The sequence below is a fragment of the Chiloscyllium plagiosum genome, unplaced genomic scaffold (assembly GCF_037043375.1).
Source record: "Chiloscyllium plagiosum isolate Xiang-an unplaced genomic scaffold, Cpla_swu_hap1 HiC_scaffold_31, whole genome shotgun sequence".
In the NCBI taxonomy this organism is placed as follows: domain Eukaryota; kingdom Metazoa; phylum Chordata; class Chondrichthyes; order Orectolobiformes; family Hemiscylliidae; genus Chiloscyllium; species Chiloscyllium plagiosum.
This window is the reverse complement of record NW_028270169.1, coordinates 18,502,582-18,523,798: the sequence shown is the minus strand read 5'-3', so window position 1 is coordinate 18,523,798 and position 21,217 is coordinate 18,502,582. Positions and strand designations below refer to the sequence as shown.

At 43.4% G+C, this 21,217-nt stretch overlaps 1 protein-coding gene across 1 annotated transcript in view; it reads right to left on the bottom strand.

The window, feature by feature from the left end:
- heatr6 (HEAT repeat containing 6) overlaps window positions 1-21,217 on the bottom strand; it is a 71,990-nt gene that overhangs the window by 27,023 nt on the left and 23,750 nt on the right. Inside the window, exons 6-11 of the mRNA XM_087977304.1 lie at window positions 19,829-19,930; window positions 14,590-14,730; window positions 10,459-10,748; window positions 9,681-9,858; window positions 7,745-7,951; window positions 4,585-4,684 (exon numbers count right to left, since the gene is read on the bottom strand). Of these exons, the coding sequence (XP_087833430.1) occupies window positions 4,585-4,684; window positions 7,745-7,951; window positions 9,681-9,858; window positions 10,459-10,748; window positions 14,590-14,730; window positions 19,829-19,930 (1,018 nt within the window). The remainder of the gene's footprint in view (window positions 1-4,584; window positions 4,685-7,744; window positions 7,952-9,680; window positions 9,859-10,458; window positions 10,749-14,589; window positions 14,731-19,828; window positions 19,931-21,217) is intronic.

The following is a 21,217-nucleotide window of genomic DNA, read 5'->3' as shown; positions in this document are numbered from 1 at the left end:
CCCTTTGGATTCTCCTTAAACCTATTTGCGAAAGCTATCTCATGTCCCCTTTTTGCATTCCTGATTTCCCTCTTAAGTGTACACCTAATGCCTTTATACTCTAAGGACTCACGTGATGTATTCTGTCTACACCTGACATAAGCTTCCGTTTTTTTTCTTAACCAAACCCTCAATTCCTCTAGTCATTCAGCATTCCCTACACCTACCAGCCTTTTCTTTCACCCTAACTGGAAATATATTGTCTCTGGACTCTAGTTATCTCATTTCTGAAGGCCTCCCATTTTCTAGCCATCCTTTTACCTACGAACATCTGCCCCCAATTAGCTTTTGAAAGTTCTTGCCTGATATCGTCAAAATTCACCTATCTCAAATTTAGAACTTCAACTTTTAGATCTGGTCTATCTTTTTCCATCACTATTTTAAAACTAATAAAATTATGGTCACTGGCCCCAAAGTGCTCCCCCACTGACACCTCAGTCATCTGCCTGCCTTATTTCCCCAAGAGTCAGTCAGTTTTGCACCTTCTCTAGTAGATAATTTCACATACTGAATCAGAAAATGTTCTTGTACACACTTCACAAATTCCTCTCCATCCAAACCCATAACACTATGGCAGTCCCAGTCTATGTTTGGAAAGTTAAAATCCCCTACCATAACTGAAATCTTCTTACAAATTTGTTTCTCAATTTCCCACTGACTATTAGGGGGTCTATGATACAATCCAAATAAAGTGATCATCCCTTTCTTGTTTCTCAGTTCCACCCAAATAACTTCCCTGGATGTAATTCTGTGAATATCCTCCCTATGTACAGCAGTAATGCTATCCCTTATCAATAATGCCACTCCCCCTCCTCTCTTGCCTCCCTTTCTGTCCTTCCTGTAGCATTTGTATCCTGGAACATTAAGCTGCCAGTCCTGGCCATCCCTGAGCCACGCTTCAATAATTGCTATGATATCCCAGCCCCATGATCCTAACCATGCCGAGTTCATTGCCTTCCCTGTTAGACCTCTTGCACGGAAATAAATGTTTAATTATCAGTCCTACCTTGTCCTCTGCTTTGTTCCTGCCTGCCATGACTCTTTTCTCAACTGTACTGGTCTCAGATTGATCTCTTTCCTCAGTATCTCCCTGGGTCCCATCCCCCCATCTTACCAGTTGAAGTGGTGTCCTTCCTCATCTGTATGTAAGAATACTAGTGAGAGAGAGAGAGAGAGAGAGAGAGAGAGAGAGAGAGAGAGAGAGAGAGAGAGAGAGAGAGAGAGAGAGAGAGAGTGTGTGAGTGTGAGTGTGTGAGAGAGAGAGAGAGAGTGTGAGTGTGAGTGTGTGTGAGAGAGAGAGTGTGAGTGTGAGTGTGTGAGAGAGAGAGAGAGTGTGAGTGTGAGTGTGTGAGAGAGAGAGAGAGAGAGTGTGAGAGAGAGAGTGTGAGAGTGTGAGTGTGTGAGAGAGAGAGAGAGAGAGTGTGAGAGAGAGAGAGAGAGAGTGTGAGTGTGAGAGAGAGTGTGAGAGTGTGAGTGTGAGAGAGAGTGTGAGAGTGTGAGTGTGAGAGAGAGTGTGAGAGTGTGAGTGTGAGAGAGAGTGTGAGAGTGTGAGAGTGAGAGAGTGAGAGAGTGAGAGAGTGTGAGAGTGTGAGAGAGAGTGAGAGAGAGAGAGAGAGAGAGTGAGAGAGTGAGAGAGTGAGAGAGAGAGTGAGAGAGTGAGAGAGAGAGTGAGAGAGAGAGAGAGTATTTTGTAAATTATAATAGTTTTGCTTGTTGTCGTATAGGGTCTTTAAAGTTCATTCGCTGCTGGTTTCATGTATTGGTGAGTTTGTGGGCTGCCATGATGCCAAGAGGTCTGAGTAGTTGGCAGTCATTTCCAAGATGTCTTTGATGTAGGGGAGCATGGCTAGGGTTTCTGGACGTGTTTTGTTTGCTTGTTGGGGTTTGTTGCTGAGAAATCAGTGGACTGTGTTCATTGGGTGAAAGTGAGGATTGCAGATGATGAAGATCAGATTAGATTAGATTACTTTACAGTATGGAAACAGGCCCTTCGGCCCAACAAGTCCACACCGACCCACCGAAGCGCAAGCCACCCACACCCCTACATTTACCTCTTACCTAAGACTACGGACAATTTAGCATGGCCAATTCACCTGACCTGCACATCTTTGGACTATGGGAGGAAACCGGAGCACCCGGAGGAAATCCACGCAGACACGGGGAGAGTGTGCAAACTCCACACAGACAGTCGCCTGAGGCAGGAATTGAACCCGGGTCTCTGGCGCTGTGAGGCAGCAATGCTAACCACTGTGCCACCGTGCCGCCCAGAGTGGTGCTATGTTCTTTTTGAATACACGGTATAGGTGATTTTTCTCTGCTCTTCGTAGTTCCTCTGTGCTGCAGTGTATGGTGGCTCGTTGAAATAATGTTCTAATGCACCTTTGTTTGTGGATGTTGGAACGATTGCTTCTGTAGTTCAATATTTGGCCCGTACGTATTGTTTTCCTGTAGACGCTGGTTTGAAGCTGCCCATTAGCTGTTCGCTCTATTGTGATGTATAGGAATGGAAGTTTGTTGTTGTTTTTCTCCTTTTCAGTGAATTTTATGACAATATGGGTATTATTGATGGTTTTGAAGAATGTTTCCTCTAATTTGTTTTGTTTTGTGATGACAAAGGTGTCATCCAATTAGCGGACTCAAAGTTTGGGTTGGATGGTTGACAGAGCAGTTTGTTCAAGTCTCTGCATTACTGCCTCTGCTCAGAACCCTGATATCAGAGATCCCACTTGTGTTCCGTTGGTTTGTCTGTAGATTTTATTGTTGAAGGTGAAGTGGGTGGTAAGGCATAGGTCCACTGGAATGACGATACTGTCCTTGCTGATGAAGTTGGTGGTGTTTGGTGTATGTGTCTTTGGTTCTTATTATAGTGTGGTCAGTGTTTACTTGGTCAGGTTGATGTTGATGGTAGCAACGAACCCAAACAAGCAGACAAAACGCATCCAGAAACCCTAGCCATGCTCCCCTACATCAAAGACATCTCGGAAATGACTGCCAGACCTCTTGGCACCATGGTAGCCCACAAACCCATCAATACACGAAAACAGCAGCTAATGAACTTGAAAGACCCTATACAGACAAGAAGCAAAACTAATGTCATTTACAAAATACCGTGCAAGAACTGTAACAAACACTATATTGAACAAAACAGGCAGAAAACTAGCCACCAGGATACATGAACACCAGCTAGCCACAGGAAGACATGACCCACTCTCACTAGTATCCTTACATACAGATGAGGAAGGACACCACTTTGACTGGGACAACACATCCATACTAGGACAAGCCAAACAGAGACACACACAAGAATTCCTAGAAGCATGGCATTCCAACCGGAACTCAATCAACAAACACATTGACTTAGATCCCATTTACCACCTCCTGAGAAAGAGAACAGGAAATGACATCACCATAGGAAGTGGCATCATCAACCCAAGGAAACCTAAACACAAATAGAAAGCAGGCCATAGCACCAGTGCTTCATCCAGAGGCTCACTGATGGTGTTACCTAGTACGGTGACGAAACATATGAAAACAAACCTTCCAGCTCAGCCAGTAAACCTACACCCAGAAACTCAACTTGAACTACAAACCTTCTCAAACTCACTAATGGTACAGAACATTAAGATAGCAAGAAAGCTATCTCAAAATCAAAAATCTCAGAGAGAAAAGTATGGTAATTTGTGGTGATGGGTTGGGTGATTAGAGTTTATTTTTATTCCTTTTGTCTGTTGATGTAATAGCATTTTCTGGAGTCAGGGACAGTTGATTCAATACAGGTTCATGACCTCATTTTCAGTCTCACTGTTTCTAAAAGAACCAAATACTGTTGGTCTGTCTTTTCTCCCATCCTTGTTTTCAAAGATTAGGCCACCGATTTCCACTGCATTGGGCCATGCTTATAGGCAAAGTACTGCAGTGATTTGCCATTGCCTTTTGCACTACAACTGACTTGGAAACTCTCCACAGGCATTATGCCACAGGCATTATGGAAATAACAGGCTGACAATCAACCTGTACGGGCCACATTATGAACACTTCTTCCATGACCAGTAAGTCCTGGCATGGGACCCAAAAATAGACCTTCTGGCCAAGAAGTAAGGATGTTTTAACTGTGCCACAAAGACCTCAATCTAGATATTAAAGGATGTTTTGAAAACATTTGAACTTCCCTTAAATCATCATAAGAATTCTCACGTATGCCCAGGAAATATAGAAAAACACCAAAAAGCTAAAAGTCTTCTTAGGTCCACAGCTGATCCACTAGCTTTTTCATTATCTGCCTCTATGCTCAATCTACAGTTCATCCACATAACTCCTGCCTGCCCTTCCCTCATTACAAATGTAAATGAACTTCAAAAAGTACTTAATTGGCTGAGAAGCACTTTGTGACAACGCAAGCTGCTGAAATGCACTATGTAACTACAAGTTTTATTCCCTTTTTTCATATCTCAGCTCATCATTCCTACTTCCCTCTAATGTCTCCACTTCTTGACCCAAAAGCAACACTGGATATCTACTTGCAAACAAACAAACTGATACACAAACCTTTGCGGCGGTTGTAGGGTTTAATCTGGTTCCAAACACGGGTAAGGAGTCCTGGTTTGAGGCGGTTGTATGGTACATTGGTTACCAGATTAGCAAGGCACTGATTCAATAACAGAAAACAAAATCAAAACATTAATGATAGGGCCTTGTCTAAACATATGATCTAAAAGTTGGCATCTCCAGTAATTTGGCAATCTCATAAAACTGCATTGAAATAAAAGGTTGTGCCACCAAGTCCTGGAGCCAATTATGAAATCACATCTATTGACAGAAATCAGCTTACTACCACTGAGGTATCATTAAAATATCACTATATGCCAAAGAAAAACACAATATTATCAAGTAAGTGAAGAGGAATGATTCTAGTTGGGGATAAACCAGCCATGGTTATCCAAGGAAGTTAAAAATAATATCAAATTGAAAGGAAAAAAACATATGTAATAGAGATTAGCAATAAAGGATTGTGAAAGTTGAAAAAAAAACAAAAGATGACCATATAAGAAAAAATGAACTAGGAGCCTCAACTAGTAAGCAATGTAAACATTGATTGTAAGAGCTTCTTTAAACATATATTAAAAAAAGAGAGGCAAAAGTGAATGTAGATCCCTTAGAGAATGAGGCCAGAGAACTAATAATGTACAACCTGGAAATAGCAGAAGAGTTGAATAAACACTTTCTTCAGCTTTCACAATGGAAAACACTAAATATAATTCTAAAAATATTAAATCAAGGGAGGCTGCATAAGTTCTTTGACGTGATGAGTTGTGTTCCAGAATATTAAAGGAAACAGCTACAGAGATAGTGGATGCAATGGTTGTAACCTTCTAAAAATGTTTAGATTCTGAAGAAAACCCAGAGGATTGGTAAACTGTCAGTGTAACACCCTTTTTCAAAAAGGGAGACACCTCCCTTTCTGCTAAAGTGCAATGAGTACAGACTGAACCTACTCAACCTCTCCTCATAATATAATCGTTTCATACTTGGGATCAATGTAGTGAATCTTCTTTGAATTGCCTGTAAGATACCCTGTAACACCCTTTTTCAAAAACTTGTAACTAAAGGCCTAACATCTGTCACTGGGAGATTGGCATGTTATATTTTACCTCGGAGAACTAATAGATGTAATATATTCAGATTTCCAAAAGGCATTCAATAAGGCACCACATATAAGGCTACTTCATCAAAGGTCAGAGCACATGGCATTGGGAGTAGTTATTAGCCTGGACAGAGGATTGGCTGACTAATTGAAAATAGAGTTAGGATAAAGGAGACATTTTCACAGTGGCACCTTGCAACTAGAACAGTGCCACAGGGATCAATGTTGAGGCCATAATTATTAACAAAATATATGAGACTTGGATGACGGAAGTTAATGTAACTTTGCTATTTTGTGGATGGCTCAAACATGGATGGAAAGGCAAGTGGTGAGGATGACACAATGAATCAATGGAAGTTTATAAACAGGTTGATTGGCCAAAAACCTGATAGATTAAATATAATGTGGAAAGATTAGAGGTTGTGCACTACGGCAGGAAGAATAGAGCTGAATATTGTTTAAATGAAGATGGCTTACAGAACTCTACGGCAAAGAGGGATCTAGAAGTCTTTGTGCATGAATTACAGAAAGCCAACACACTAGTTCAGAGGGTAATAGGGAAACCAAATGGAATGTTAGCCATTATTTTCAAGGAAATGGAGTATAAAAATAGGAGAGTCTTGTTAAAACTATACAAGGCACTAGTTAGACCACACCTCGATTATGGTGAATAGTGTCAGTCTCATTATATGAAGAAAGATACACTGGCACTGAAGGCAATTCAAAGAAGATTCACTACATTGATCCCAAGTATGAAACGATTATATTATGAGGAGAGGTTGAGTAGGTTCAGTCTGTACTCATTGCACTTTAGCAGAAAGGGAGGTGACCTTAGGAAACATACAAGAATCTTAGATGGCTCAACATGACTGCAGTAGAGAGGTTGTGTTCATTTATGGGGCAGTACAGAACCAGAGGGCATAATCTCAGAGTAGGGGGTTGCCACAACATATAGGTGAGGAGGAAAGTCCTTTCTTTGAGGGTAGTAAATCTGTGGAAGTTTTTACTCCAAAGAGCTGTTAAGGCTGGGCCATTAAGAGTAGTCAAGGCTGAGATAGATTTTGATCAATCAAGGAATCAAGGGTCTTGGGAAAGACAGGGAAATAGAACTGAAGATTATCAGATCAGCCATGATCTAACTGAATGGTGAGGCAGACTTGAATAGCTAAATGGCCTCCTTCTGCTCTTAGTCTTATGGTCTCATGGTCTTAAATCAATGAATACCCACTGTCGCATGAAGAAAAATTGAACAGTTTAGGCCTAAACTTTCTAGAATTTAAAGAATGAAGGGAGATCAAATTGAGGTATTTAAGGTGATAAAAGGTAAGTATAAAATAGATGTGGAGTGGATGCTTCCGCTTGTGGGCACTCTAGGACAAGAGGACGTAGTCTTAGGATAAGGGGTAGCAAATTTAAAACAGAGTTGAGGAGAAACTACTTCTCTCAAAGGGTTAGTGTGTAGAACATACATCATGAACCTGTAGTGAAGGAGGAAAAATTTATCTCTGAAAATATAGCAAATTACATATCAGCAAAATAGAGATAGAGAAAACTAATTCTGGCCAAAATTAATATTAATATTATGAATCTGTGGAATTTGCTACCCAAAGTGCAGTAGATACTGGGAGAGTGAGTAAATTTAAGGAGGAGTTAAAAAGATTTTTAATTGGTAATGAGTTGAAAGGTTATGTGGAGAAGGCAGGAAAATAGGGGTGAGGAGCATATCAGCCATGATCATAAGGCAGAGCAGACTCGATGGGCTGAATGGCCTAATTCTGCTCCTATATCTTATGAACTTACAGTTGGATGTGCAGTTGTCAAGATCTTGACAAGACTCTATCATGTGAAAATGCTGCAGATAATTAAATTGTTGATGTATACTAGACTAAAACATAGGCATTGGCCCAAGACAACAAATAAAATTCCTTATATCACAAAAGAGTTTCTTAAAACTCAATGATCCAAATGAGACAGAAGAAATATCCTAGAGCTTCATAAAGTCAAGTGCTGAAAGATAATTAATCAATATGTGGTCTTGGTGTGAAAGGAATTCATTTGTTTTACCTTGATTATCTGGGTGAGTGTCTGTGGGGAGGATTCTGCTACTAGGGCAATGAGCAGACATCTATGCAGCTCCCGAATGTTGGAAGCCAATGTTGCAGAGAAAGGTGTGAAAGCTCTCCGATGATCATTGGTGTCCTCTGCAACAGACAGGAACTGCTTAGATCCTTCCAAGATGGCTGATAAGGCTTGGAGAGCAGCAGCACGGACCTGACACAAAAACAAAATTAGTACAGTAGCTTATAAATTACTCTGTAATATCCAGACTTTCACCTGCTAGCTATACAGTATTGAAACATGTACCCTCAGGGGCCACATATAACAAGAACCTAGGAATACAGCAGCACATAACTCACCTCCTGACCTCCCAAAGTCTGTCCACCATCTCCAAGGCACAAGTTAGGAGTGAGATGGAAGACTCCCTATTTGTCTCGCTGAGTGCAGGTCTAACACTCAAGATACTTGCCACCATTCAGGACAAAGCAGTTCACTTGATTGGCACCACATCCACTATAACCCACTCCCTCCACCACAGATGCTTAGTAACAGCAATGTACTATCTACATGATGCACTGTAGAAATTCACCAAAGATCCTTAGATAGCATCTTCCAAACCCATGAAGGAATAGTAATATATTTCCAAGCAGATACATAGGAACACTCCCACTTTCAATTTCCCCTCCAAGCCACTGACCACCCTGACTTGGAAATATATTACTATTCCTTCACTGTCATCGGGTCAAACTCCTGGAATTCTCTCCCTAAGAGCATTGTGGGTCTATATACAGCACATGGTCTGCAAATGTTCAAGCAGCTCACCAGCACCTTCTCTTTCCATTAAATTTCTTTTTTTATTATTATATTATCATGAAAGAACTATTATTCTGAATTTTTGTTTTTCCAATTTATTACCATGATTTTGCATTTTTGAAGGTCTGTAACACAGGACTTATTGTTTCTCTTTCTGTACTCAAGAATCTGTAGTAGCTAGGGACCTTGGTACCCATGATGGCTCAGTAAGTGGTGACTTAGAAACTTTTCACTGAACTCATTGGAGTCCATGTGACAAGAAAGCTAATTCAATTCAACAGGCAATAAATGTTGGCCAGCCAGCAATGCCCATGAGTGAATATTAAAAAAAAAATTCCTTTTCAAATTTCATGGGATGTGAGCATGTGGTGGTAAAGGAAAATTATCTTGCTAATCCCATATTTCCCTTGAGAAAATAGTGGTGAATTGTCTTCTTGAGCTGTTGCAGTCCATCTGGTGTAAGGATATGCACAGAGCTATTACGGAAGGGGTTCCAGATTTTGAGCCATCAGTTAAAAAAAAAATGGTAATCTCATTCCAAGTCATTTTCGTGAGCTGAATCACCATTTCTATCAATTTATATCTACATCAACTTGCTTTGATCTGCTAATTTCAGAGTTCTCCAACAATGAAGCAATGGTGCTAAATTAACTGATCTCAAATTTCCAGATACACAGAATTCTAAGAGGACAAGCCAGCAAGGAAGAAATGTCAAGTACAACAAGGACAACACTGCCTTTGAGGATCAAATTGTCAGGGATCAGAGAACACAAATTGGAAATCCGACACTGTGGATGAATGGTTTGCAAAAACCAGGCAGGTCATGAAGGTTTCAGGATTGGTCCTTGATTTGTCCTGAGTCAATTGAACTCAGAGTAGCAGTCACAGCATGCCCGTTACTGGAAAAGAAAAATCAGTCAACGTTCCCACTCTTGAGCAGCATCCAGTGATCTCCAACTGGCGCCTCAGGCCAGCACAGCAAGATGAATATTTCCTCATTGCTCTTCATATCTTGGTATCTACCTTGAGATAGGGTTCAAACAACAGGATATAAAGGCAATACAGAAATGAAGTAAATCCCAAAGCAGTACAAATTGCTGTTCAGCAAATGAATGTGCAAGCCCCTTACCTTTGGTGATGGATCTTTCAAAGCAATTGTCATCAAGGAAACAGCTTGTGGGCTTCCAATGCTAGGGATATCTGCAATGAATGAAGACCAGTAGCCATATAAAACCTTCTTCTCCAATGACTTTATAGTTGAAAGGAAGCAGGACAAAGCCCCCTGGCGAACCTTTGCTTGCAGTGATCTATAATCAGAAAAGGAAAACTGTAGGAATACATATATATCATTTCCTCAATTCCATTATTTCCCCTTACACTTCTTTCTCTCCTGAAGATATGTAATGCTGGAAGCTCAACAGAGCATACGATGAGAATTCAGACATACAGTGCACTGAGTTGTCTGCTACATACTTTCAGCAGGCATGGCTCCTTGTCAGGAAGGCAAAGTTGAAAAATGGTCTGACTGATCGTAAATGATTAGTTGTTGTTATATGCACTTGTGGGCAGAACAGCTTTGGATCTCAAAAGACCTAATGTCCAGGTCATACAGTCAATGAGCTGTAGAGTTATCCAGCACGGAAACAGGCCCTTAGGCCCAAACGGTCCATGCCAACCAAAGTCCTCCTTATAGTCTCTAACAACGTCTGTCATATCAGTGTAACCTCCAACTGATGGTTAACAAGCAATAAACCAGTTCTTGTTCAATTGAGGAACTTCTTCTACTTAGACCAGAAAGTGGTCTTCCTTGACTAGGCAAGGCCAAGAAGGCCCTGTAGATCTTTACACTTCAAACTTAGTCTAAGGTGAGGTACAAACTTGGTTTCACTGCACAACACAACACTCACCTCAGTTTGATCTGGATTCCTCCCTCAGTATCCGAATACTCAGAATCAGAGCTATTTATTTTTTTCCAACTGGGATAGAAGGAATTTGAAAGATCCTTTCCATCTAAAGAAGGCACTATCTGATCAGAATTGTTCCATCCTTGAAGGAGGTTGAAAGTTGAGTCACCTCCTCTTTGCCTCCCACTGTCTGCTCCTTGGAGAACTTCTTGCTGCGTTGTCTCTTTTTGCTCTTCCCTTTGATCTTCCAATTGTTCCTTCTTGTTTTTGGATCGAGATTTCCTTTTCTTATGCTTTTTTAAGAACATAAAATTAAAATGTTTTTAAAATGGAAGCCACACTTGCTGTGCCTAATTGATATATCCTAAAATATTTCTTAAGCAGGTCTCTACTCTTCAGCAGGAATTTAAAATCCCAGCTATGCTTTGCACCCAAATTTGTTTCTCTTAGATTTGGAAAATGGATTTCCCAAGCACAAATAATCCTCTGGGTGGTAATCCTTAATTTAAGTGAGCTGACAAAAAGTATGGGGGAACCTGTTGAATGCTACAGAATTTAAAGTATCCCTGATTTTAAGCAGCCCACCTTTGATATCCACATTTTCATTTGCCCAGGCCTCAAAGTTTTCAAATACTCTCTCTAACCCTCTCCACCACCTTGCTTTCCCCCTTTAAGATACTCCTCAAAACCGACCTCTAACTCAGCTCTTGACAATCAGAGCTCATATTTCTTGGTATTATATTTTGTTTTATGATGCTCCTGTGAAAGCCTTAAGTTACTTTATTGCACTAAGAAGCTACTGTATATAAATATAAACTGTTTTTGTGCTGATTACTGCTATTGTCATTATTGTTGGTCAGCATCCTGATTGAGAATCCAGGCTGATTTCTTTCCCTCCCTCTGGTCTGGGCTTCTTAAAGTTAATTCTAGAGGACTCATTAATGACCTGAGATTGAGATCAACCATCCAAACACAGATCAGGGATCGCCCTGTTCTGTTGCATTCAGTTGAGTTTTTGTTGGTGACCTACCCATGGAGTCATTGGGAGAGCTCTATCATCACTTCTGGAGAAGAATTACTCATTAATAACCTCAGCTCTGATTTCACATTGATATCTTTTGTGAGTTTAAACATGGTTTTCCAATGTAATTAACTTTCATTCTGTACATCTTTTGTCAGATATGCTAAACAGTAGACACTGCCAGTTTAGTAATCCCTTGTCCGTCAAGAAATCCATCATCTGAACAAGGTAATCAAAGCTGACAGCTCACAAACCTTCTAGTTTACGGCACAAGTTTGTCTGATCTCAGAAGCTAAGCAGACTCAGGCCTGGTTAGTACTTAGATGAGAAACTACCTGGGAATTGCCAAGGGCAGTCAGCATTAGGGACCTTGTGGCATACCGGTAGTGGCCCTACACTAGGGCCAGGAGGCCCAGTTTTAAGTCCCACCTGCTCCATAGGTGAGTAATAACATCTTTGCATACATTGTGATTCTATGGCCGTTTCTAATCAATGTGGAAGCAGGCCAGTCAGCACCCTGACCGTCTGAAGAGCATCCCACCCGATCCTTGTAACCCGGCATTTCCCATGACTAATCCACCTAGCCTGCATGTTCCTGGACACTATGGTCAATTTACCATGGCCAATCAACCTAGCCTGCACGTGTTTGGACTGTGGAGGAAACCAGAGCACCTGAAGGCAACCCACACAAACATGGGGAGAATGTGCAAACTCCACACAGACAATTGCCTGAGGGTTGAATAGAATCCAGGTCCCTGGTACTGTGAGGCAAGAATGCTAACCTCTGAGCCACCGCACTGCTCCAAAATTATGTGCATAAAGAAAATTGATGGGTAGTTTAAATAAAGCATGGGGTGGCACGATGGCTCAACGGTTAGCACTGCTGCCTCACACACCAGAGTCCCAGGTTCGATTCCAACCTCAGGCGACTGTCTGTGTGAAGTTTGCACATTCTCCCTGTGTCTGCGTGGGTTTCCTCCGGGTGCTCCAGTTTCCTCCCACAGTCCAAAGATGTGCAGGTCAGGTCAATTGGCCATGCTAAATTGCCCATAGTATTAGGTGCATAGTCAGAGGGAAATGGGACTGGGTGGGTTACTCTTCAGAGGTCAGTGTGGACTTGCTGAGCCGAAGGACCTGTTTCCACACTGTAGGGAATCTAATCTACATATAAAAACTGTAGAATTACTCCCTACATCAATACAAAGTAGAGAGCACTGATACTCTTCGTATGGGCTAGGGTCACATGCAGCCCACTTGCATTTCACTTCTCAAGGCAGCTATAGAAGGTTTGATGATCCAATTGATCTCATCCTTTCAGTTGTTGATATCTGTCCTATCTGTACCCTTTTCATAAGCCTGAGGCCTTTCAATAAAATGGAGAAGTCCCTTCCTCAAAAGTAAAACTAGGCCTGACATTAGTTGAGAATACACAGGATTGAACTATGGGATGCTGCTCTCCATTTAAGGGCATGACACCCATAAAAACACCCTTCCCCACAGGTTCCACATTTCACACCTGCTTGGAAGATGGGGAGGGGGGGGGGGATATTGTGTACGCACAGAAACAGACCCTTTGGTCCAACTTGTCCTTCCTGACCAGATATCCTGAATTAATCTAGTCCCATTTGCCAGCACTTAGCCCATATCTTGTTGAAAAGAAATACCATTCAAGAGAAAAAAAAAGATACTTATGTAGCATCTTCTCATGTTTCTCAGAAAAGCTTCAAAGTACTTCACATAAAACATATGACTTTAAAGTGCAGTGCCTGATAATGTAGGTTCACAGTGAGAGGAGATAATCAACACTGAAAGGACTGACCACTTGTCTCAGGTTCCACCCTCTTTCTTTAAAGCATCAGCTACACATTTCAGCTGTAATTTTAACAATCAGTGACAGTATAAGAAGGGTGATATCATTTTAACCACCCTCACAATCAATCAATTCTTCATTCCATTGAAGTAAAAGGAACACAAAATTAACTTGCATTTATAATAGGCAACCAATTCAACATCATCCATTTTACACCAGTGCCTGCAGCTAAAATCAGCACTCTTGATGTTATACTGCTTAAATTGTAGGGATTCCATGCAGTAGGCACCACTTATCGAGCCATAGAGATATACAGCACAGAAACAGACGCTTTGGTCCAAATCGAACATGCCGACCAGATATCCTAAATTAATCTATCCCGCTTGCCAGCATTTGGCCCATATCCCTCTAAATCCTTGCTATTCTAATGTCTTTTAAATGTTGTAATTATACCAACCTCCTCCACTTCCTCTGGCAGGTCATTCCATACACGCACCACACTCTGCGTGAAAAAGTTGCCCCTTTGGTCCCTTTGAAATCTTTTCCTTCTCACCTTAAACCCTCTCGTTTTGGACTCCTGTACCCTGGGGAAAATACTTGACTTTTCACCCTATTAATGACCCTCATGATTTTATAAACTTCTATAAGGTCACCTCTAAACCTCCGACCCTCCAGGGAAAATAGCTCTAACTTATTCTGTTTCCACTGTATCTCAAACCCTACAATCCTGGCAACATCCTTATAAATCTTTTCTGAACCTTTCCAAATTAACAACATCTTTCTTATAGCAGTGAGACCAGAATTGCACGCAATATTCCAAAAGTGGCTAACCAATGACCTGTACAGCAACAACATGACCTCCCAACTCCTATACTCAATGGACTGACCAATAAAGGCAAGCATACCAAATGCCTTCTTCATTATCTGTGACTCCACTTTCGAGGAACAATGAACCGGCACTCCAAGGTCTGTTTGTTTGGCCACACTCCCTAGGACCTTAACGTTAAGTATATAAGTCCTAAACCTGATTTGCCCTACCAAAATGTAGCACCTCACATTTATCTGGATTAAACGCTATCTCCCACTCCTCGGCCCACTGATCAAGATCCCATTGTACTCTAATGTAACCTTCTTCACTGTCCACTACACTTCCAATTTTGGTGTCATCTGCAAACTTACTAACTATACCTCCCATATTCACATCCAAATCATTTACATAAATGATTTTGCTTACTCGAACAAAGATATCTCAACATTTGTAATGGCTTTCATCTTTAATCATATTATTGAGAAATGTTATTACCCCGACTTGCTTTGAAGAGTTTGTAGCACTTCCTATTTGCTCCTTTATGGGTGAGCTACCTTCATACTGTGGCAGAGGAGCTGGGTAAAGAACAGCAGGAACTTCAATGTTCACACCTGGAAAACCATAGAACATGTACGTCTGCGAGGAATGAAACACAGGAATAATAAGGTGGTAGGTTAGGCAATGCAGTAATTGCAGAGTGCACTGTAGGCTGATCTTCACCTTGCGGACATTCAACAGAGGGTGAAGGTAAAACAGACTTCCCTACAGTCACAGTTTCCTACAGTCACAGTTTCCCAAGAGGCTAACACTTGCAAATGGATAGATTGCAGGAGTCACTCCAATACCTTGGGTCATTCCAATGTGTCAGTTCCTTTTTAGATACAATAATCCTAATTAAGTTGCATAATTAAATAATTACGTGTGCATAAGCAACTTATTAAGGCTCCTCCAACAGCATCTTCCAAACCCACAACTACTACCACTAAGAAGGGAAAGGTGAAGTTACCATTGTCTGACCAGACCATGGGGCTGCTCTCTCATTCGAGAGATATGACTGATGGTGATTTAACTTAAGGATCGCCATACCTCAGATGAAGGCGAAGATGAGAAGAAGAATCCTTCATGTTAACAAGGACAAGTCCAGCAGATATATGGAAACACTACCAACTGCAAGGTCCCCTCAAAGCCACTCACCATCCTGATTTCACTGTTCCTACAGCACTGTTGGGTCAATATCCTGGAGCTCCCTCTCTAATGGCATAGTGGGTCCACTTACAACAACTGGACCATACCGGTCCAAGAAAGTGCTCCCCACCCCCTTCTCAAAGACAACGAAGGGTGGGCAATACGTGCCAGAGATACCCACTTCCTATAAATGAATTTTTAAAGAAGAACTGCCCAGTAATAACAAACAAAAGAACAAAGAACAAAGAAAATTACAGCACAGATAGGCCCTTCGGTAATGCAAGCCTGTGCAGATGCAGATCCTCTATCTAAACCGGTCACCTATTTTCTAACGATCTGTATCCCTCTGCTCCCTGCCCATTCACGTATCTGAAAAATGTGTTGCTGGAAAAGCGCAGCAGGTCAGGCAGCATCCAAGGAGAAGGAGAATCGACGTTTCGGGCATAAGCCCTTCTTCAGGAATGAGGAAGGTGTGCCAAGCAGGCTAAGATAAAAAGGTAGGGAGGAGGGACTTGGGGGAGGGGCGTTGGGAATGCAATAGGTGGAAGGAGGTTAAGGTGAGGGTGATAGGCCGGAGAGGGGGTGGGGGCGGAGAGGTCGGGAAGATGATTGAAGGTCAAGAAGGCGGTGCTGACTCCGAGGGTTAGGACTGAGAGAAGATGGGGGGAGGGTAAATGAGGAAGCTGGAGAAATCTGCATTCATCCCTTGTGGTTGGTGGGTTCCTAGGCGGAAGATGAGGCGCTCTTCCTCCAGGCGTCGTGTTGCCATGGTCTGGCGATGGAGGAGACCAAGGACCTGCATGTCCTTGGCGGAGTGAGAGGGAGAGTTAAAGTGTTCAGCCACAGGGCGGTTGGGTTGGTTAGTGTGGGTGTCCCAGAGGTGTTCTCTGAAACGTTCCGCAAGTCAATGTAGAGGAGGCCACATCGGGTGCAGCGGATGCAGTAAATGATGTGTGTGGAGGTGCAGGTGAATTTGTTATGGATATGGAAGGATCCCTTGGGGCCTTGGAGGGAAGTGAGGGGGGAGGTGTGGGCGCATGTTTTGCATTTCTTGCGGTTGCAGGGGAAGGTGCCGGGAGTGGAGGTTGGGTTGGTGGGGGGTGTGGACCTGACGAGGGAGTCGCGAAGGATGATACGATGTATCTGGAGGTTGGTGGGGTGGTAGGGGAGGACCAGTGGGGTTCTGTCCTGGTGGCGATTGGAGGGGCGGGGTTCATGGGCGGAGGGGCAGGAAGTGGAGGAGATGCGGTGGAGAGCATCATCAACCACCTCTGAGGGGAAATTGCGGTCTTTGAAGAAGGAGGCCATCTGGGTTGTTCGGTATTGGAATTGGTCTTCCTGGGAGCAGATGTGGCGGAGGCAAAGGAATTGGGAATATGGGATGGCGTTTTTACAGGGGGCAGGTGGGAGGAGGTGTAATCTAGGTAGCTGTGGGAGTCGGTAAGTTTATAGTAAATGTCCGTGTTGAGTTGGTCACCCGAGATAGAAATGGAGAGGTCTAGGAAGGGGAGGGAGGAGTCTGAGGCGGTCCAGGTAAATTTGAGGTCGGGGTGGAAGGTGTTAGTAAAGTGGATGAACTGTTCAACCTCCTCGTGGGAGCACGACGTAGCGCCAATACAGTCATCGATGTAGCGGAGGAAAAGGTGGGGGGGTGGTGCCAGTGTAGCTGCGGAAGCTGGACTGTTCCACATATCCGAAGAGGCAGGCATAGCTGGGGCCCATGCGGGTGCCCATGGCTACTTCTTTGGTTTGGAGGAAGTGGGAGGATTGGAAAGAAAAGTTGTTCAGAGTGAGGACCAGTTCAGTCAGTCGAAGGAGGGTGTCAGTGGAAGGGTACTGGTTGGGTCGGCGGGAAAGGAAGAAGCGGAGGGCTTTGAGGCCTTCGTGATGGGGGATGGAGGTGTATAGGGACTGGATGTTCATGGTGAAGATACGGCGTTGGGGGCCGGGGAAGCGAAAATCATGGAGGAGGTGAAGGGCGTGGGTGGTGTCCCAAATGTAGGTGGGGAGTTCTTGGAGGTATGCAGAGATGAGTTCGGTGGGACAGGAGCAGGCTGAGACAATGGGTCGGCCGGGGCAGTCAGGTTTGTGGATTTTGGGCAGGAGGTAGAAACGGGTGGTGCGGGGTTGTGGGACTATGAGGCTGGAGGCGGTGGATGGGAGATCCCCTGAGGTGATAAGGTTATGGATGGTCTGGGAGATGATGGTTTGGTGGTGGGAGGTGGGAACATGGTCAAGGGGGCAGTAGGAGGAGGTGTCCGCGAGCTGGCGTTTAGCCTCAGCAATGTAAAGATCGGTGCGCCAAACTACCACCGCGCATCCCTTGTCTGCCGGTTTGATAGTGAGGTTGGGGTTGGAACGGAAGGTGTGGAGGGCTGCACGTTGAGGGTGAGAGATTGGAGTGGCTAAGTGGGTGGACAGGTTGAGGTGGTTAATGTCATGGCGGCAGTTGACTATGAAGAGATCGAGGGCGGTTAAGAGGCCAGCACAGGGTGTCCAGGTGGATGGAGTGTGTTGGAGGTGGGAGAAGGGGTCGTCAGAGGGTGGGCAAGAATCCTGGTTGAAGAAGTAGGCGCAGAGGCGAAGGCGGCGGAAGAATTGTTCGATGTCTCGCCGTGTGTTGAACTCGTTAATGCGGGAGCGTAGGGGGATGAAGGCGAGGCCCCTGCTGAGGCCTGATCTTTCATCCTCAGAGGGGGAGGTCTGGGGGGGATGGTGAAAATACAACAGGGCTGGCAGCTAGGACCTGGTGTGAGGCTGGAGCTGGGAGTAGGGGTGGGGTTAGGCGTGGGGGTAGAGTTAGGCACGGGGGAAGAGATACATGCGGCGTGGTTGTTGTGCAGGTGAGTGACGTCACTGGGGGCGGAGGTAGATGCGGCAAAAACGGTGTTGTTCCCGGTGGCTGTGGACCCCGCGAAGGCCACGAATCTGTCGGCGATGGTCTTCCTGGCGATCGTGGAGGCGGTTATCTGGGCGGCGATCGCGGAGGCTGCATGGTCGGTGTGGGCGGAAGCCAGCTATTCATGTATCTGTCTAGCTACATCTTAAATGACGCTTTCGTGCCCGCTTCTACCTGCTCCACTAGCAACATGCTCCAGGCACCCACCACCCTCTGCATAAAGAACTTTCCATGCATATCTCCCTTAAACCTTTCCTCTCTCATCTTGAACTCGTGACCCCTAGTAATTGAGTCCCCCACTCTGGGAAAACAGTTTTTGCTATCTACTCTGTCTATACCTCTCATGGTTTTGTAGACCTCAATCAGATTCCCACCCCACAACCTTCATCTTTCTATTGAAAATAATCCTCATCTACTCAACCTCTCTTCATAGCTAGTGCCCTCCATACCATGCAACATCCTGGTGAGCCTCCTCTGCACCCTCTACCAAAAGGATGTGGATGCTTTGGAATGTGGCGACCAGAACTGTACGCAGTATTCCAAATGTGACCGAACCAAAGTCCGATACAACTGTAACATGACCTGCCAACTCTTGTACTCAATACCCCGTCCGATGAAGGAAAGCATGCTATACGCCTTCTTGACCACTCTATTGATCTGCATTGTCACCTTCAGGAACAGTGGACCTGAACACTCCGATCTCTCTGTACATCAATTTTCCCCAGGACTTTTCCATTTACTATATAGTTCGCTCTTGAATTGGATCTTTCAACATGCATCACCTCACATTTGGCCAGATTCTGGGCAAATCTGCCATTTCTCTGCCCAATTCTCCAATCTATCTATATTCTGCTGCATTCTCTGACAGACCCCTTCACTGTCTGCTGCAAATCTTAGTGTCATCTGCAAACTTGCTAATCAGACCACCTATACCTTCCTCCAGATCACTTATGTATATCACAAACAATAGTGGTCCCAACACAGATCCCTGTGGAACACCACTGGTCACAGTTCTCCATTTTGAAAGACTCCCTTCCACTACTACTCTGTCTCCTGCTGCCCAGCCAGTTCTCTATCCATCTAGCAAGTACACCCTGGACCCCATGTGACTTCACTTTCTCCATCAGCCTACCATGGGGAACCTTATCAAATGCCTTACTGAAGTCCATGCATATGACATCTACAGCCCTTCTCTCATCAATCAACTTTGTTACTTGCTCAAAAGAATTCTATTAAGTTGGTAAGACATGACCTTCCCTGCATAAAGCCATGTTGCCTATTGCCTGATAAGCCCATTTTCTTCCAAATGTAAATAGATGCTATCCCTCAGTATTTTATACAGCAGCTTCCCTACCACTGACGTCATGCTCACCAGTCTATAATTATCTGGATTATCCCTGCTACCCTTCTTAAACAAGGGGACAACATTAGCAATTCTCCAGTCCTCCAGGACATCATCCATGTTCAAGATGCTGCAAAGATATCTGTTAAGGCCCCAGCTATTTCCTCTCTCACTTCCCTTAGTAATCTGAGATAGATCCCATTTGGACATGGGGACTTGTCCACCTTAATGGATCTTCTCTAGATCTATCTACTGTTAACATACTCTGTTCAACAATGTTAAACTGTTGTTAATTTAGAAATATTTACCTTTAGAACTGCAAGGAGATTCCCTAGTTGATCAGTTTGCATCAGATTAATCCTCCCTGCATTCAGAATGGAATGGATGCCTTTCAATGCATTTTGCAACAACTGAAACAAGAAATACGACCATGTCAAGTTACTACCAGAGAATATGCAGGTATCCTAATCTTCACTTACAGGCAAAAGTCTGAGTACAGTAGCATGGTGAATTGATACACGAACACTTGATGCAACGGCAGTGGAAACATAGTCAGTGCTAACATTGTGACATTCCCAACTATTACCTTTACTTATGCGAAAGGTCAGGCACCACTCCAGTGAGGGGAGCATAAAATCAGAGCAAACATCACCAATCTGTCAATCCCCAGAAAGTGGCAGGGATCCAAGACTTGTAGAAGAAAATTAAACAGGAGACAAATTCACAAAAATCCTCTGCTTAAAAAGTCTTGAAAGAAATCCTTTCAAAATCTCTTTTGTGGCTCAATGGATAGATGTATCGTATGGTGTAACACTCACCAATATAAACATAGACTGGGAGGGGCAACAGATAGGAAGCCATGCTTCCAGGTCCTGATCACTTTCCAATGGCTTCTCTTGGAGAATGCTCATTCTATGGAAATTGGACTTAGAAAACACCAGACTCACACAGCCTTTGATATCTTCCACACTGTTTCAGAAGATAGAATCATGTAGAACAAAGTCTCCATTTTCATCTCTTCCAATTTTCTTACTGTACAGTGAAAATTCAGATCACAAACATTGGGTTCTTTGCAAACTGAATTTTGTTTAACAGGTTGTATGCACAATTGTCAACAGTCAGGAACAACTTAACTGACTTTGTGACCTGTAAGGTCTTGCTTCCTCACAAAAGCTACTTTTCTGTTGATCACATACAGCAGAACTTTGTTTCATAACAAATTCTGTCACTAGAGTCCTTGTGCATATCGGTAACCACATGATACACTTTGGAACATTATTATACACTAGATGCTTTTCATCACATCATGGACACTTCCCTCAATCTAAGGGAACAGAAACATTGTGACCAGATTGCTGAAAAGAAACAAACACAAAACAAGGGAGTTCACTTAGAACAATGCTGGCTGTTGAGACACTGTGCAATGTCAACTCAAAACCAGGCTGTCACATGGTGAACTCTGGCTGAGCAAAGCTATCACAATGAAATGATAAGCAGAAGGTCAGGTAACATCCCCACAGGAACACAGGTAATAATCAAAGGTCCAGCCACATCCCAACAGTTAACTGCGTGGTCTGTGTCAGAGCCTATGAGCAGGTTGCAGCAATGGGATTAACAATTAATTTAATTTTTATTATATTTGTTTGAATAATGGCAGCAGTCTTAACATTTAAGCTGTGCTACTTGCCAAGATGAAG